The sequence below is a fragment of the Artemia franciscana genome, chromosome 10 (assembly GCF_032884065.1).
Source record: "Artemia franciscana chromosome 10, ASM3288406v1, whole genome shotgun sequence".
In the NCBI taxonomy this organism is placed as follows: Eukaryota; Metazoa; Arthropoda; class Branchiopoda; order Anostraca; family Artemiidae; genus Artemia; species Artemia franciscana.
This window is the reverse complement of record NC_088872.1, coordinates 6996964-7016686: the sequence shown is the minus strand read 5'-3', so window position 1 is coordinate 7016686 and position 19723 is coordinate 6996964. Positions and strand designations below refer to the sequence as shown.

At 36.9% G+C, this 19723-nt stretch overlaps 1 protein-coding gene across 1 annotated transcript in view; it reads left to right on the top strand.

The window, feature by feature from the left end:
* The window catches only part of LOC136032367 (uncharacterized), a 59432-nt gene that overhangs the window by 6021 nt on the left and 33688 nt on the right, over positions 1-19723 (top strand). Inside the window, exons 3-5 of the mRNA XM_065712690.1 lie at positions 1495-1718; positions 5310-5384; positions 10344-12084. Coding sequence (XP_065568762.1) covers positions 1495-1718; positions 5310-5384; positions 10344-12084 — 2040 coding nt within the window. The remainder of the gene's footprint in view (positions 1-1494; positions 1719-5309; positions 5385-10343; positions 12085-19723) is intronic.

Here is a 19723-nt window from a genome sequence, read left to right as displayed (position 1 = left end):
TTTCCAGGTCTTTTCTTTGTTGACTGATTGCAAACAGTTTTTTAAAGAAGTCTAGTCGGAAATATATTTTAGAATACATTAAACCTTAATAATTTTGCTCTTTTTCGTCGACTTTTACTTCGTATCGTCATGTTATATTGATAGCTCATTTTGGAGTAATAATGAGTCTTCACCTTCCGGAATCAGGGTTCCCAGATTTTCGAAGATTTTTTTGAGTTTGTTCTGTGATACTTGAAAAATTCCGGAAATCTGGAAGTTCGAAGTACCTTTTTTCGGATTATATTGATATACTTTCGAACCGGCTCAAACTCCAGATGCAAGAACAAGAAGGCGTTAGAAAATAATCTGGAAGCCTACCGAAAGTTCCAAGATGTGAAGACCGGACTTAGGACTCTAAAAAATGTTTTCGATTCTACTTTGTTCTGTCTCTCAATTACTAATATTTTTATCATCAATACGTCTGGTATGTGAGACAAAACAGCTGTTTAAAACATCCTGATTTTCCCCTCGAAGCCTGCACCAGGCACGTTTCGTCCAAAGGCGGATAGGGGAAACTCCTTTAGAAATAAAGGATACCTCCGAATATAAAATAAGGAGGCATGGATCAGAGGGACCCAGCCCTCGGGGGTCCATAAAATGAAACTGAGGCGCCCATGCACGGGGGATATAAATTTGTGAACAGGAGGTAGGAGGCCCCTAAGATAAGGATGCACAGGGCCCACCGGCGTGTGGATGTGTCCCGGCAGACGCCAAACCTCCTCTCATCAATGGGAAAATTGTATTGGTCATGCAGGCCGCCAAATGGAAGGATTCTCTATAGGAGAACACCTGTAAAGGCCGGATGAGCTCGTACTCGAGTTAATGGCCCCTGCTAGAGACAGAGAGGAGTAGCTTGCCACTATCTCGAAATCTAGCTGAGCATCGTTTCTTCTCAGATATTGTTCTCAAATTATTTAATGATGAAGGCAAAAAGACTTATAAGAACCAATGCTACCGCATCCGGAATTTAATCAGACCACCATACGATACCATCTACCGCATCCGCGGCAACCGACAAACCAGATACCGCGTCTGGGGTAGCCGACGATGTAACGACCGGCTCCACTGGAAAGATTACTGATAGCCTGACGACTGGCTAAGCCGCAACTAAAATTTCAAACGTAACAAAGCCTGAATTGGACCCCCCCACCCTCTTTACCCCTAAAACAACATTGGCAATAGCAACTCTTAATGTAAGGACCCTGGCTAAGGAAGAAAAGAAGGATCTACTTGTACGAGAAATCAATGGGTAAAAATGGGACATTATTGGTCTGTCAGAAACGCAGCTTCCAGTAAGTGGTGTTGAAAGGATTGGGGACACATCACTACTTTTGTCGGGTCGTAACGATGGAATTGATTGTTAAGGAGTAGGATTTAATCTTTTGAAGAAAGCGAAGAAATCACTTATCTCCACAACTCCAGTCTCCAAACTTATCATTGCTATCCTGCTCAAAGGTTCGACTGCGAACCTGAGCATCATCCAAGTTTATACGCTGAATTCTTCTCGTAGTGACGAAGACTCAAAAGAATTTTACAGCCAACTCCAAAGTGTCACAGACTCCATTTCAAAAAAAGACATAATTGTCGTTATTGGAGACTTTAATGCAGTATGGGCTCAAATTCCGGCGGTAATGAAGACGCCATGGGAAAATTTGGACATGGTACCAGAAACAGAAGAGGTAAGTGCCTTCTGGAATACTGCCGGGACAACGAACTGGTAGTTGCCAACACTCTTTTCAGAAACAGAGAGCGACTAAAAGTCACGTGGGGATCACTTGACGGAACCACGTAAAACTGCATCGATTATGTACTCGTCCTGAAACGCTTGAAAACTATCACACTATGCTCAGTCGCTCTTGCTCGAGGAGACTTTGACAGCGATCACACACTGGTAATGGTATCTTTCAACCTCCGTATAAAGTAGGCAACAAAACTCCAGAAAAAAGTCACGAGATTCCGTACTGAGCTTCTGAAAGACAAGTCAACTCGCAACCGTTACCGATAAATCTCGATTTGGCTCTCCAAACTCTCTTAGAGAATTCTTCAATGAGTCCAGAGGAAATAGATTTAGACGCCCTAGTTGACAAGAGAACCGAGATCTTCATACAGACAGATAGAGAGTCCTCGGAAGAACTAATGGCTCTGAAAAGCCATGGATTACCGAAGAGATCATTCAACTGTGTAAAAACAAGCGAGCTGTCGCTAATAGGCAAGAATCAGAAATCAGAGACATTTATAAGCATCTTAAGCGACTAACAGAAAATAACATCAAACGCGCTCTAACCACGTGTATTCATAACAAATGTTACCAATGCGAGCTCGATTTCCAAAAAGGCAGAACCGATGCCGTGTATAAAAGAATACGAGAGCTATCGAGGCGCAAAACTTCACTAGCAAATGTACTCCTGGATAAAGACGAGACTCCAATCAACGACGCAACAGGAATATGAGAGAGGTGGAAACAACATTTTCATGAAAAGTTTAACCCCCCAACCAGTCCTCCTGCCGTTCGTAGGAATCTAACCATCTCCCCATTGGAACTAAGCCCACCACCACTCAGAAGCGAGGTTAAAGTTGCCTTGAAGTCATTCAAATCAAATAAACGTTTGGGCCAGATGGATTGCAAGCAGAACTCCTGAAAGTCGACTCAGAAGTTGTAACAGACCTTTACCAAAGAATTGCCACAGCCGCCTGGCACAAGGAATATTTCCCGAAAGCATGGTATTCCGCTACCATAATTCCTTTGCATAAGGAAGGGACCAAAGCTGAATGTGACGATTAACTCAAAATCAGCCCTTCAAGCCAACCCGCCATAGTTTTTACCAAGATACTACGAACTCCAAACCAAAGCAGATAACCTAGAAGTAGTTAAAGAAACCTTCAGAGTGAAAATTAACGAGGATAAAAAGAAAGCCATGCATGTGTCAAGGCTCAATAACCCATCCCTAACAAAATCAAAGTTTAATGGAGGGGAAATAGAATGGGTAGACAGGTTACATGCCTGAACAGCCAGATCTCACCATGTTTGAGACAAAGCATCTGCGTTGAATTGTTGGCATAACATTCGTAGATCGAGTCTCAAATGCCGGCTTACTAAAAAGACTGCAATATAACATTACCATCCTGAATAGGATCCGTGTCCAACAATTCATGTGCAACGACCAGCTACCAAAAATTGCCTTCGAAGGTCACATCCATAGTTCTCGCCCACGCGGTCGCCCTCCGAAACGCTAGAAGGAGAACTTCTCCGACTGCAACCTCCCTGGTTTTCTTAGATTGGCACAAAACATAGAGCAGTATAGGCGACATATACATTCGCTCGTGAGGAGAGAGGCCCCGAGATGACCACCAAGACCGGATGGGATTTAAGTCAAGTAAATGAAGATTTTTTCCCCATTAAAAAAAAAACCTCCCGATAATCTCCAGACGTTTTTGGAGTCGTTACTGATTTTAAGAAAAATAAAAGTGGAAGCACTGATGTGAACACTGCTTTACAAGACAGTTTTACCATAATCATTATTTTTATTTACAAACAAAAAGGCCTGGATACAATTTTGATATGAATTGAATGGGATTGAAGCTTTTCCTTATCAATTATTCTTCATGCAGTAGGTAGCTTAGGAATTTCAAGTTTATCATGGGATAATACCTCCTGCATTTGGGCATACCCTAATCTAAGGTAAATGTCTTTATTAAAATTTACTACCTTAACAGTTCCATGCTCCTTAAGTTGCCTGAAGTTAAAAGATCTAAAGCCAAACTGGACAGCCATGAAAAAACAAAAAGAATGAATTCTATTTTAGGTAAGGTTTTCCTTTCTATTCAACACTCTAATTGACAGAGAAGGATTTTCTTCAAAGGGAAATTGCTAAGAAATTGTTTTGGGCATCTGACTGACTGGCCATATCTTAAACAGTGAACTATAAACTATAAGGTTCAGTCCTGCTTTCTAGGGCTGTATTGAGAAAAAGATAGAGATGGTTAGGATATGTTCTGGAAATGAAGGATAACATATTTCTAAAAATTGTCCTTCTCAGCTAACCATCTAGAACCAAACAAAAGCAGGCAATGGTAAAATTCTTGATGAGATACTTTACAGTTTCTCAAAAAGGGTTTAGGTTAGGAAAAAGAAACTTTCAGTTATGAATCCAGGGCCAAAAATGTACCCTAGGAAGGTGCTTGTAAGCTACTATGTTAACTCCCCTTTGATTTCTAAGTAGCCTAGCCTATTTGAAATTTTGGTAAAATTCTAGTTAATTGACTTCTTCTTATCTCAGAAAGGGTTTAGGTTAGGAAAATAAAACTTTCAGGGATAAATCTACAGACTAAAGTATGTCCTGGGAAGATATTTTGAAGCAATTACCTCCACTCTTTTTACCTCTAGAGGGCCCTGACCTTTGATGACCTTTAGAAATATGTATGTTATAAAAGTGAAACCTTGCAAAATAGATTTTCTGCTTAATTGAAGTAAAACAAAATTGTTTTCAGCTTCATAACTTTGCTCAATTCCATTTTATAAGGTTTTAAAGATATGCAAATACATTTCCTAAATTTTGAAAAAAAAACATTGATATGGCTCAGAATTCTACTCAAATAACAGGAATTGCATTTTCAGAACTAAAGGTAGAGAAAAAGCAACTAGTAACTGAAAATTAAGGTAAAATGTTGTTTTGTCAAAATTTCAGTAGATATAGACTTGTCATGTAGGCAAATTTCAGGGCCCTCTAGAGGGAGAAGGAGTGGAACTGGGTACTTCAAAATACCTTCCTGGGACATACTTTGGTCTGTAGACCTATCCCTGAAAGTTTAATTTTCCTAACCTAAACCCTTTCCAAGATAGCAAGAAGTCAATTAACTAGAATTTTACCAAAATTGTTCTATGCTTATTGACAAGATTATACCTATTGGAATTTTTATGAAATATTGTTATACCTTAATTTTCAGTTTTAGCTGCTTTTTCTCTAGTTCTAGTTTTCAAAATTCAATTCTTGTAATTTGAATTGAATTTTAAGTCATGTCAATGGTTTTTTTCTGTAAATTTAGCAAATTTAGGCTATTTGTAGATCTTTAAAACCTCATAAACTTGGATTAAGCAAAGTTATGAAGCTGAAAATACTTTTCTTGTACTTCATTTGGCAAATGAAGACAAAGTGCTCTAAACTGTAGTTTAGAGCACTTAGAAATGCTAATTCTAGAAGTACATCCATATCTGTTTGACCATCCTTCTCCATGGGGCAAACTAAAAATGTGTAAAGTGGGCTTTCTTACAGGTGACATTGCCTATACAGCAAAGTGTGTTAGGCCATGAGCCCAGTGGGCAGTGGCCAGTGTATTCTATATTTAAGGTAATAAATCTTGTTTTTTTTTAGTTTTATTACTCTTTGTTGAATGAATATAGAAGGTGGTGAGAATCTGATATATGATAGAGCAAATCTGATCCCATGCATACAGATACCAAAGATCCCATGCATACACTCTGACACTAAAGAGAAAACTAAGCTGAACTTTAATCAAATCAGACTGTTGCTAATTAAAAAATACAATATATTTGGTCAAAAACAACCCATATGAAAGACAACAAATACACCTATGCTAAACCTAAAAAAGAAATCTGGCCATTAAAACCTAAATTTTCCTAAAATTGTACCACTAAAAAATAGCAGTATTCTAAAAGGTAAAAAAACTTGAATTCTGGGAACAGTACCTCCATAAGCCATGGTTTAAAGGCAAGATTCAAAACCAATATGCCTTCATTGATGAAACTTAAAAAGAGGAATCCCATGAGCTTACAACAATTCTAATTTGATAAGAATTTTGTTCAAAAATAGGTTCTAATCATTATGTTATAATGATTGTCCCACTCCCAAATTTGGCTGAAAGAGATCCCCAGCTATCTTTCCAACAAAATAAAACACTTTTGTCTATTTTGACAACAATGCCCTAATATCCTATGGGCTCTTTCTCTCCAGCCCAATTCTCCAGTACCTAACTAGAAATACAACCTCCAGTCCACAATGGGGTGTAATCCACAGTTCCATATTACAGAAAAATGTTTCCACAAGTTACTTATGAAGACAGAATTATTGCATAACCATGTGTTATTTTGATATTTGTAATGAGCATATGGAGTATGGCACTGAAGACACTCTACCACTGTTGGGAGAATAACAGAAGTCCTGAGAATAAAAAAGGAAAGGGTATCAGTGTACAGTTATGCCTGTTGAGAAAGAACTATAATTATGTTATAATTTTCTTGCCTTTTTTCCTATTTTGATAACATTGCTTCAACCTATGAGTATTAAGATGAAACAAAAGAGTGATATGGCTCTTTAGGCTAAATATATTTGGCTAAATTATAATTTGTGCTAAATATATCCATATTAGGGAGAGGAGTTGGGTGTGAAAATATAGTGAAGCACTTTTAAGAATGATTAGTTACAATTTTATGTTACTTATTATTAATATTATGTTACTTATTAAATTACTTATTACATATTATGTTAACAGTATATTATATGATATTATATAATGAGAACTGTTATCTTACCCTTCTCAACAGGCTTAATTGTACAGTGATACCACAAAAAATACATGGTTGTTAAAATTAGTTTAACTTTGTTTTACTTATTTACACTTTTTTTCTGATATTGTTTAATTAATTTCTAAAAGTAAAAATGTTTTTAAAACCAACCATTTAATGGTAAGATGATATTTTATTTTTTATATGAAGTGTCTATTCCATGCATTTGAGGCAAAAATTGAAAAATAACAGTAAAACAAGTTTGAAAAAAAAACAAACTGAATAGGAAGCTAAAAGAAAAAAAACACATGAAAAATAAACAAAAAATATAATCTGAAAAACATATTAAATAACTGTAAATATAAATTTAATGAAGTAATAGGTATAAATTAATATGAACTAAAAGAAAAGGCATGTCTTCTTTAAAGAAATTTAGATGCTGCCTCAAAGTACCTGCAGGTAGAGCCTTCACCAATTGACATGATTGGATTTATACGTAATGATTTGAATTGTTAAAATAACCTGTAACAACCATGCTAATATTTTCTATGCCTTCTTCTGTTAGTATCTTATCAATTTTATAGAATTAATTAGTTAAATATTTGCACATTTGGGAGGGAGTGTAAAGTTTTTGGACAGTGTGAAGTTAAGAAAGCAATTCTTACTATATAATATGCAGAATAATTATACCTACCACATTAGGCATGCAGAGCTGCTTCACTTTAATCCACCCCCCCCCCCCCTAATGTGCCAGTATATAGCCCAAATACGTTTCTAAATTATAATATCTTCATCATACTTAGGTATATTTCATTAGAATTGAGCTTCAGAGAAACATATTTGAATAATATTAGTTAAGGGGTATATCATACAAGTACCCTTCTGTGTTAAAAATTCTTGATTCTATATTACCAATCTAAGATCAAACCCACTGTGCCACCACAAAACTATAAGTTTCTGCATTGCATTAGATTAATGGCCTTCTTGACTATTAAGGTCCATTGCATTGCCACTGCATTGCCCCTTGCATGCATGCATGCAATGGGCAATTGCCCCTTGCATGCATTACCCCTGCAGTGTGCTGTTACAGATGAGTTTCTGAAAGAAACACAATTGCCAGGTTTTAAAAAAATGCCAAGAAATACCAAATGATAGATGTTGTTGGTGTTTGGACAATAGAAGTGCCAGTTCCCACTCTAAGTTACTTATACTCTTGATTTTTTTTTTTGTGTCTTAAAATTTAAAAACAAAAACAAAAGAAGCAGTAGAAATGCTATACAAAGACTAAAACTTCTAGCTACCAATATGATGCAAATGTACTAAAGTGAATTGCTTAAAAGTTGTAAATTTATCCTTTTTAAAATGGTAAATAATTGGTAAAATAAAATGGTAAATAAATAGAATGCATTTCTGACAAGAGTGTGGGGCCCAGAATGTCAAAATTTTATCACAGGATTAGCTAAAAAAAAAAGGTAGAAAATACATGTTTTTAGGTAAACATTTTATTTGGACTTTGTGGAGTAAACCGTTTTGACTGTTACAAAGGGATTTTCCCCTCCAATGTGCTGGCTCTCTGCAGCTTATAGGTAAATTAATAAAACACTGAATAGTCTTAGGTTTTTATGCTACTGATAGGCTATAAAATTTCAGATGAAAATAGGCTGTATAGGAGATAAGATAACACTTTATCTGTAACAACCATCACAAGCAAAGTGAAATAGTCATAGTTATGTTTCAAGCTAAAAAATGTTGTAACTAGAACAATAATCAGAAGTATAATGCAAGTCAAAATATGTAAAAATAAAAATAAGAAGAAAACAATTAAGACCAATCATTGGCTTGAAAAAACGCTGAGATAAAAAAAAAATAAACTAGACCCCTTAACTCAAAAAAAAAGAAGAAAAAAATGAGCTGAAGTTGCATCAGAAAGAGCAGAAAAAGGTAATATAAGAAGTGACAATAAGTAATCTGACATTGTATGACAAAAAAGAGAGACAATTGACTGCTACTTAGTCCAAATTAAATAAAGAAAAGAAGTTTTTTACCTGAAAGTAAGGAGCGACCTTAAAACTTAAAACGAACAGAAAATACTCCATGTATGAAAGGGGATTTTCCTCCTCAACGCCACGCTCTTTACACTAAAGTTTTTACTGTTTAAAACAGTAAAAAAAAAACTCGTAAAGACCCCCTAATAGTCATAGAATCTTAACGAAAATTACATCATCATATTCAGTGTATCAGAGAACCCTACTGTAGAAGTTTCAAGCACCTATCTACAAAAATGTGGAATTTTGAATTTTTTGCCAGAAGGCAGATCATGGATGTGCGTACATTTTTTTTTTTTCAGGAGTGATTGTATTGACCCAGTGGTCCTAGAATGTTGCGAGAGGGCTCATTCTAACAGAAATGAAAAGTTCTAGTGCCCTTTTTAAGTGACCAAAAAAATTGGAGGGTACCTTGGCCCCCTTCCACGCCAATTATTTTCCCAAAGTCACTGGATCAAAATTCTGAGATATCTATTTTATTCAGCATAGTCTAAAAACCTTATAACTATGTCTTTGGGGACAACTTACTTCCCCACAGTCCCTTTGGGAGGGGCTACAAGGTACAAACTTTGACCACTGCTTATATGTAGTAATGGTTATTTGGAAGTGTATAGACGTTATCAGGGGGATTTTTTTGGTTGGGGAGTTGTTGAGAAGAGGGAGATATGATGGGGGAACTTTTCCATGGGGGAAGAAAATTTCCATGAGGGTAGCACAGGATTTTCTCACATTATTAAAAAAAAAAAAACAATGAAAAAATAAATATGAAGAAGTTTTTTTCAACTGAAAGTAAGGAGCAGCATTAAAACTTAAAATGAACAGAAACTATTACGCATATGAGAGGTTCACCTCCTTCTAATACCTCGCTCTTTACCCTAAAGTATTTTTAGTAATTTCAACTATTTATTCTATGGCCTTTGTGATTCAGCAGTCATTCTTAAGGAATTGGGACAAAATTTAAGCTTTAGTGTAAAGAGCAAGGTACTGACGAGGGGGTAAATCCCCTCATATACTTAATAAAAACATACAAATACAGAAGTTTGTTGCGTAAGCTAAATCGTAAGTTGCGTATATATTTTACTAATAAAAATGTTGGTAAAAAAATTTAAAGTTCTAGCTGCCTTTTGAAGTAACCAAAAATTTGCTGGGGCAACTAAGCCTCCTACCCTGCTCCTTTTTTTCTCAAAATTATTTGATCAAAGCTATGAGAAAGCCATTTAGCCAAAAAAATAAATAAGCAAATTTCGTTTTAATTATTCATCTGCAGAGAGCCAAAATCAAAACAAGCATTAATTCAAAAATGTTCAGAAATTAAATAAAAAGTCAAATTATATACAAAAATAAAAATAAGAAGAAAACAAATAAGACCAATCGGCCTGTAAAATCGCTGAGATCAAAAAACAAAAATAAAACTAGACACCTTAACTCAAAAAAAGGAAAATAAAACGAGCTGAAGCTGCATAAAAAAATCGCAAAAAAATAGGCAATATAAGAAGTGACAATAACTAATCTGACATTGTATGACAAAAAAAGAGTTATCTTTTGTTTCTTGCTTGCGAAAGCAAAATTTAGCTAAATACTGCTGTCTCTCCTGTAATCATGCCTGCTCACTGGAGTGTTTGATATGTCCCTGGAGGACAAGTTTTCATTTTTGGGCTCAAAACTATATTTAAGTTTCAAATCTGCCCTCTACACCATGTGTACACCTGCCTAGAGTTAACAGTGTATACTTTTTTCAGGCTACCAGTATGGCCACAGGAATGGCGACAGAACAAAAGCCAAGCATTATATTATGCCAGTTGCCATCATGCTCACAGATGCAACAAGCAGGTGCAGTTCCAGGAATTGCAACTTTTCAGAATAATTGTAATTCCAGTTCAACTCAGGGGATAGCCCCCATATATACATCAACAAGCACTAGAAGTGTTCTAAAGCCCAAGTTGATAGCCATCCCATTGAAAGCTTTTACAAACATGAGCACAATGACGGTACCTAGTACTCAATCAATAGGACCTGTATTTTTAAATGGAAAGAGAGGACAGCCTGTTTTAGTTTTGAATTCAAATTTTGGGAATAAACTAGCACACAATCGAGGTCAACAAGTTCTAATGGCATCTTCACCAATAACAAGTACTGCTGTGCAGTTACTGAAGGTTTCACCAACTGAAAGCCAGTATAGTGAAATCAAAGGAGGAAGGTTGAGAGAAAAAAATAAAATAGGAACAGCTTTAAAAGAGGATGATGAGGTGACAGTGGTTAAAGAAGTGAAATGCTCTCCTCATGTTAGTAGGAAAAATTGTTTTCCAACTCCTAAAGTGGCAAGAATTATTCTTCCAGATGACCTGCTGCAAACCCAGCAAAAACTCAACTCCGTAAAACATCATTTGCCTTTAGCACCTAGCATTAAGGTTGAAAGAATCAAAGCATCACAGCCCCAAAAGCAAAGTCATGGTCACAGTTTTAAGGGGGAATCTACAGGTAAAAAGAGGCAACCCAAAATTTGCAATCAAAAACAGTTGCAAAATCCCCCAATTTCATCTGAGCTTGTGAATATGACATTAAAAGCATTTGCTAATAACCAAGGTGTCTTGTTTGAAAAAGTGGTTGAGAAATCAAATTGCACATCTAACAGTGAAGGTTCTGTTCAAGAACAACATAAAGCTTTCAATGACTTTGAAAGCTCCAAAGCTTCAAAGCTTTCTACAAAAAAAGAGGATTTAGGACTGTATGGTAGTGAAAGTATGAAATTAGTAGGCTCTCATGGTGGTTCAAAAGAAAAATCGAAGACGTTGCCAAAAAGGGTTAATTCCTCTTTGTTACAAAATTCAGTGGTAGCTGCTAGTGAGACTATAAATAGTTTAAAGACATCTTCATATAAAACTGGAATCATTTTAACCAGAGTTAGTGATGATTTAAAGATGTCTAATGACAAGCATTTGTCTGAAGACAACAACAGAACAAGAAAAAGTTTTCCAGACTCTGTACCTGTGAGTTTAAGTGATAGTTGTAATTTACCAAGAAAATCAGTATCTTCTTCTGAATCTATGATAGAAAGTACTTTCCTTCAAACAAAAGAGCAACCACCTAAGCTGAATAATGATGAAAAGGATGTTGTAATTAGCCAAAAATTTCACAAAAAACATGTGAAAGAAGGAACAGTAGGACAAAGTAATATAAAAATAGGTGATGCTTCTTCCAAAGCAGTGAATGGTTGTACTGATGTTGTTGATTCTCCAAGGTGTGCCTCCATTCCACTTGTGAAGAAATCTCGCTCTAAAAGTGTACAATCACAAGATATGGTGAAAAAAACAAGGAAAGGTAACTCACGACAGAAGAAGGAGAGGAAGCAATTAGTTGAAAAGTGGGTAGATCCATCTCTTGAAGAGTATACAAAGCTTGTTCAAGAAGTGAGTCCACTAAGTCGTATTCTGGCAAGGAAACAGAGATTAAAAACTATCAACCCAAATATTCTTCCAAAAGGTAGACTATTTTCTTTCACTTTTTGAATATAATGATCAAGACCATATCCAGGGAGGGGGTAGCAGGGTCGACCCCTCCCTCCCCCCGCCCGAAATTTTTTCGGCTTGTGAAAACATAACAGAAATGTATTAAAATCTTTATTCATTTCGAATTTTTTTGTAACACCCTACCCCTCCCTTCCTCCCCCCGGACAGAAATCCTGGATATGCCCTTCATACTGGTGTATACCTAGTGTATAAGTTAGAAGATAATTCTGAATGCAGGGTTTCTCTGGAACCCTATTCAGATTCTATATTCAGAGCTCTGTGCCCACCAATTAATTTTTATGGCTCTTAAAAAGGTAACTAGAACTTTCAATTTCCAATCAAATGAGCCACCTCTGATGTTTATGCGACCACCCCTTAAATAAAACCATATCTGGCCCTTGAGCATAACTTACAACACTGCCCTGGGGCTCTGGGGGGTTTTATTGACATTTGAGTTTCTGTTAATTTATTTTTTATTTATTAATACATCAAATGGTAAGCATTTGATCTTTTATCTTTAGACTATTTATTTTAACTAGTTTAACTTATTTTAACTTTAAACTATTTAAAATAGTTATTTTATCTTTAAACCATTTTGAACAAAGTGACTACCTAAAAATACGGTTGGTTGCATTTGTGGAAAAAAGGGCCTTGGAGGGGGGGGGGGGGCTAGTTGCCATTCGATCACTTTTGACTCTATAAAAGAGCACTAGAAATTTCGATTTACAATCAAATGAGCTCCCTCCAAGGTTTGTACAACCATCCCTTCCATAAAAGCCTTATACATCCCTGGGGCCTAAATTACAACACTTGCCCCCAGGTTCTGAGGACTGTATTATGCGCGGAGTTTTCATTTTATTATCTTTGGTCTATTTTGAACAAAATGGCTATATAAAAAATTCAATTGGACACATTTGGAAAAAATAGGGTAATGGGGGGGGTGGCTAGTTGCTACCAGATCACACTTGACTCTTAAAAAGTGAATTATAACTTTGAATTTCTAATCATTTGAATCTCCACGAGGTTAATACAACCACTTATTCCATATTAACCTTTTGTGCACCCAGGGCAAAGGTTACAACCCCTCCCCCAGGCTCCGAGGGATATTTTGACCCTCAAAGTTTTGTTATCTGATTGTTGAACTAATTTAAACAAACTGACAATCTAAAAAATTTTATCAGATGCATTTGGGAAAAAGAGGGTGTGTGTCTGGGAGGGTAGATGCCCTCCGATCCCTTTTCACTCTTAAAAGTATAACTAGCACTTTCAATTTCTAATCAAATGAGCAGCCTCTCAAGTTTAAATGACCACCCCTTACATAAAAACCCTGTATGCCCTTGGAGCATAACTTAAAAGACATGCCCCTTGGGTCTAGGGGTTTGTATTAGCGCTGGAGTTTTTGTTATCTGGTGTTCAAACAATGTTTAACAAAATGACTATCTAAAAATTTTATTGGATGGGTTTGGAGAAAAAGGGCGTGGGGGGATAGTTGCCCTCCAGCCTCTTTTGACTCTTAAAGTAGTGAACTAGAACTTTCAATGTACAATCAAATGAGCCCTCTCTGAAATTTATATGAGAATCCTTTCCATAAGAACCATATTCGTCCCCAGGGGATAACTTAAAAAGCCTTCCCCCGAGTCCGCGGGGGGTTGTGTTGACCCTGGAGTTTTTTGTCTGATCTTTGAACTATTTTTAACAAAATGGCTATCTCAAAATTTTTGTTGAATGCATTTGGGGAAAAAAGGGCTTGAGGTAGGGGCAAGTTGCCCTCCGATCACTTTTGACTCTTAAAAAGATCAATAGAACTTCCGATTTCCAATCGAATGAACCCCCTCCGAAGCTTATACGACCATCCCTTCCATATGATATGCCTCTGAGGGAAAAAATAAAACATTGGAGCTGTATTGCCTTTACTATAGGCAACGCTATAGCGTTGCCTCTGATTATGAAAAGATTGTATGGTGCATATCAGGGACCTCGTCCCCTTAGTCGGGTCAAAAATACCCCAGCATCAAGGAAAAATTGTGATATCCCCTCAAGACTTTGACCTATTTACATCTAATTTTATGTTTCAGAAAAATTCTGCAAACATTCGCTTTTTTAAGTCTAAATTCTTGAGACTGTAAGCAGACTTTTTCCCCAGCTTCCTTAGGCATGAAAAATACAGTTTTTCCTATTTCATGGAAAGATTGTGTAGCTACATATCAGGGGAATCCCGGAAATTTTTGCATTAAAAACTAAAATTTCAATCAGTGAAAATCACATTAATTGCATACTCGTTTCTTAGTGTGATGTACTTTCTGTGTCCTAATCAGTCATATTTCTATTGTCCTGTTCAAATCATCTCAATAAACTGGCAATATCAGTTTCGCGTCTCAGTTATAATTTTGCATTGCTTCCGAAAATACTATTCGTGTAAGGAAAGCAACAGTAGGCTCTATGAGAAATTACATAGAAATTCACGCTACTACTAGGCTATTAATAACACCAACTCACTGTAGCACTATGTCGCCTGAGGCCAATACAGCTGTGCACGCTCCTCCTCCATCCCAACTTATTCAAATCTTCTCTCTTTTCATCCTGCCAAGAAGTCCCAATTTCCTTTCAATGCTTTGTTATCACTTCTTCTCTGCCCATTCATGGACGACCTTCTTTTCGTATTGCCTCGGATGGTTGGCCTAGGAGGACAGTCTTTAGCAATATGTCACCCATCATTTTAGACCTAGCCATCTCATAGGATGGCATGTCCTAGCTGTTTAGAATTTACAGGTAATTTTAAAAGCTTGAGGACAATAATTTGAATTAGGGGCTAAGGGACCAAGAATTGGCCTGGATTCACTTCTCAATGACTGCTAATTTTTGCTAGCTTGCAAGTAGTGGTCTGGTAGTTTTCTGCTATTCACAAAAAGTGATGCGAAGGGAAATTCAAAAGCCAGTTCAATGGAAAGCCAGCTTTCCATTTATGTTAAACATTTGTGACCAAAAAGAATATGAAAACAAGCAGAAATAAAAAAAAACATTGTGTATAGTCCATGCTTTCCTTAATGTATGTGCAACAAATATAGCCATTTGGTATTTACAAGTATTTTATTCACTGAGTCCTTTTCGAAGCTTCTAGGATGAAAATAGTAGTATTTATTCATTTTAATCAGTTTTGATTAGCTTTTGGATTAAGAAGTGAACATTTTTATTGCAAGTTTAGAGGGACGTGGACCCCCTTAAATTCGGAATATTTCCTATTTGTTTCAAGATATACATTTACTCTTTATTTTGTTTGAAAATTCCTACGTTCCTTTCTCCCACTCGTGAGAAGGCTGTCGCCCACCAACCTTGACATTACTCTTGATATTAAAATTGAACTTTGTATCACAATGCTTCAGCTTAAAAAAAGTAAACAATGCAAATGAATAACTACCGTTTCCGCCTAGTCCAAATGTGTTACTGAATGAATGATTGCTGGGAGAAAATTTTTCCATTCACTTTGACCCAATGAATTCTTACAGAAAGTTTGACAATTTGGGCCTAAAATGTGCTTTTTTAGGTCACCTTTTCCACAAAAAAATCAAAATAGTAACATCCCTCCCTAACAGGTGGATAACTATTACAATGTAATATTGCATCATTCTTAGTATTAGGCCTATTGCATAAGTTCTCTAATAACAAACATTCATTTTGTGTGGACTGCATAAAGGTTTAGGGATGATCACACCATTTAATAGCAGGATGGCCTCTTTCACTTGATGGTACTTAGGCCCTGCCAAAAGAGCTTGATTGTTGTTACTTTTAAGGGCTTTAGAACTCTGACGGTTAGATTCTTCGATACCTTTTGATCCCCCCACCACTGGTTTGTAAATAACGCCTCAGTAAAAAGAAAAAAAAATGACTCAAACCAAAATTATAGAGGAAAGTACAAAAAAAATTAAGACTTGAAATCTTAGTTACTGGGTTCTGAGATACGTTGAGTATGCGGTGTAATTTTTGTCCAGATCACCTCCTTCTCTTTTGTGTAGTATCTTCTGTTCTTCCTTGGGTCTCCACAGATTTTCGTTGACAATAAGTTTTAATGTGTAAACTTTACATATTTTAAATAATCATAAAAAAATAAAATTATTTTATGTATAAATTATTATCAGAATTTAGTTTTTTAATGTGAATATTGATACTATGACAGTAAATATTAGGCCCGAATGCAAAATATCTGTATTTAAACAGCGGAATGGGATCTGTGGGATGTTAAATGACCCCTTCACTTACTCATTGATGAAAAGTTTTTTTTTTGTCTATCATGGTGAGGCACTCTATGTGTTTGAACGTTGAGTCAAATCTCCAACTATGTCGTAAGATGAACACTTCCCTCATCCTCCTTAATGGGAGGGGGTTATGTGCATTATTTGTACTTGTATAACAATGCTCTAAATTTTGAAGCATACAGTAATGTTGGAAGTGTTGTATGGAATTGCTAATACATATAAGCGCAAAAGAGAAGAAAAGGGAAGAAACTAGTACTAGTGACAACTCTCCGCAGCACCAAGCCATATGAGGCCAATACAGCTCCGCACTCTCCTCCTCCATCCCAATCTGTTCAAAGCCTTCCTCTTTACATCCCCTCCTAGGAAGTTCCCATTTCCTTTAAATCTTTCTTTTTGATATCCTCCCACCCCAGACGATGACAACCTGCTTTCTGTTTAGCCTTAGACGGTCGGCCGCCAAGGACAATCTTTGGCAATCTGTCCGCAGAATGTTCCCTAGCCATCTTAACCTTTCTTCCATTATAGCCCTAGAAAGCGGGATTGAACCACATTTTTCGTACAGCCTACTGTTTGAAATACGGTCAGTCAGTCGGGTACCCAGAACAATCTGTAGGCAATTTCTCTGGAAAACATCTAGTAAATCTTCATCTGCTTTTTGGAGCGCCCATGCTTCAGAGCCAAATTTAACCGCTGTCATCTCTGTACCTTCCAATATTCTAATCTTAGTTCGTAAACTTATCTTACTATTCTTCCAAACTTTTTTTTAACTGTGAAAAAACCCTGAGCCTTGGCTATTCCACTTTTAACATCTTCACTGCTCCCACCGTCTTTACTAATAATACTTCCCAGGTAAGTGGAACTGCCCACCTGATCAATCTTTTCGTTACCAAACGTCACCTGTTCATCTTCACTTATTTCTAGCCTTAGTGACTTAGTCTTCTTTGTTATCACCTCTTCTCAGCCCATTCAGAGACGACCTGCTTTTCATATTGCCTTAGATGGTCGGCCTAGGATATACTTCCAAGGTAAGTGAAACTGCCCACCTGATCAATCTTGTTACCCAACGTCACCTTTTCATCTTCACTCATTCCTAGCCTTGGTGACTTAGTCTTAGGCATAGGAATGACGTAGACAGATTTTCATGTGCGTGGAAAGGATCGAGAGGAAAACACAGCCGAAAAAGCGATGACAAACCTCTAGCCAATGCAGCACTGCGAGTCTTCAAAACAATATTAGGTATATTGTTAGGGCCTTTGGATTTGGTCACATCAAGACGCTGTAAAATGTGAAGGATCTTAGGATTTCAGTAGTTCACATGACCAAGGAGAGCATTGATTCAATCAGGGAAATCAGGAACTTCTTCACCTTCGTCTTCCAGATTTGAGAATTTTTCAAACGCCATGGCAAGAGCTTCAATCTTTGCCTGCAGGTCTTGGACGATAGTCCAGTCGCTTGTTTATGGGGAAGGAATTGCGGTTCCTTTAGATGACGATAAGGCTTCTTTTCAACTCTCTGCCAGGTCTTAGGAGAGGCATTTTGAAGCTTGGAAGTAAATTTTTCTTTATATTGAACAATTGACTGCCAAATCATACAAACTGTGTCTTTAAGGGCTTTTATGAAATCAGGTCTGTCCTTTTCGCTCTTGTTCTCCTTAATATATTTACGAGGTCCATAGATCCCATCGATTGATTGGATGTCCCTGTATGAATAGATGCCATCAATGATTAATGGATGTCTCTATATGATTGTATTGGATATCCAGAACCTTGTAGAATATGTTGCTAGTAATAAGGGCTGTTCTTTAAGATCTTTACTTTAATGTATATAGGGTTGCTTCCACGCTAGAGGATGGGAAGCAGTTGCTGAGGATATCAAATGATACAGGCAGTCTTATTGAATACAGGTCTTGTTGTAATTTTCCTATTGAAATATTGAATATGTCAACTCTTCAGCTAGGAAAGCTTAAGCTGACTCTTAAACATAACTTGAGTGGTGTTTTAACTCATTTTTAGCCATGGACGTGTCAGAGAATGTTGTCCTCGATCAGTAATTTAAGACACAAGTCCATCACTCCTGCAGCAAAAAGTTGTTTTGGCTCCCCTTATATAGCAGGAACTAAACCAACATCACGTTTAACAATGATTCTAAATAAGAAAAAAGTCCCCTCTTCTTCTGTTTGCAACCCTTCATTCCAATCCCAAAAATGAGCCCCGACCTACTAACCAATAAAACTCTCTAACCATCAAGAACCCGTCTATATAACCAAACAACCATTTAAACTTCCTCGATTCAAACAAAAAGGGAAAAAATATAGTATTCAGTCTCAGTCAAACATAAACGTTCACCCTATCCCATATCAGAAACACTAATACCCTTCTTCTATCACCCTATGCGATTATCTAAAAATGCACATTTCAAATAGGCACCAAGCTCCCTCACTTCATTGATTAACTTTAGTTCATCTGGAAAGTCGTTCTATATTTCAGGCATAATATGACACCTAGAAAATAAAGAACTTCTCAAAGCCGGAGAACCTTTAGGTTATAGACTTTACTAGTCCAAAGTGTTATCTGGCCCTCATTTTGGTGTATAGTTGCCAGGTTAAAAGGGTAATAACAATCTTTTTCTGTATGAGAGGACTCGACTTGAGTCATACAGTGTCGGACCTGTGGTAGTGCAAGGGATCGATCTCCGCTCGGCAAAACGGTATGGGCTTTTATTCCAGCTGCTGCTGGGCGGGGTGACAGGCTTGCTACGTGTACTCTTTAAAAACCATTAAAACCCCTTTAAAGACTTTAAAAAAACCCTTTAAAGACCTGGTAATCACCCCTTCGGCTATTAATGATGCCTGTTCGTGACGAATGACTCGGGAGTATCTTGGCCCTTTTGTATTCTGATTTTCTACTATTCATACTCTATCAGAAATAGAGCACTGTAGCTGGGAAGAAAATTTTGTTTGAGTTCTATTGGCCCAAACGAAAGCACGATATGCTTCTCTAAAGATCCGTAGTGAATATCTCTTGAACTAAAAAAAATAAATATCAGAACAAAAATACATTGGTTAAGTAAAGGATCTGTATTTCAATCTCCTAAGTAGACATTGGGTATTAGCTTTAGGAGATTGCAGTATTAAAGTTTCAGGGGGGACTTACATATTATAACCTTTAAGCCACAGTTTTCTCTTAAAAGGGGGGCTTTTATCTCTTTTCTCTAGTCTAATCCTGCTGTAGCACAATGAATTGATGCTCTGCTAGGCAATACGGGGCCCAGGGTTCGATCCTTATTCAGCCCCCAGTCCCGGACATTATTGGAAAAACAACTAAGCAGCTATTCTTCCTCAGATTATATGATTCTTTAGGCTGA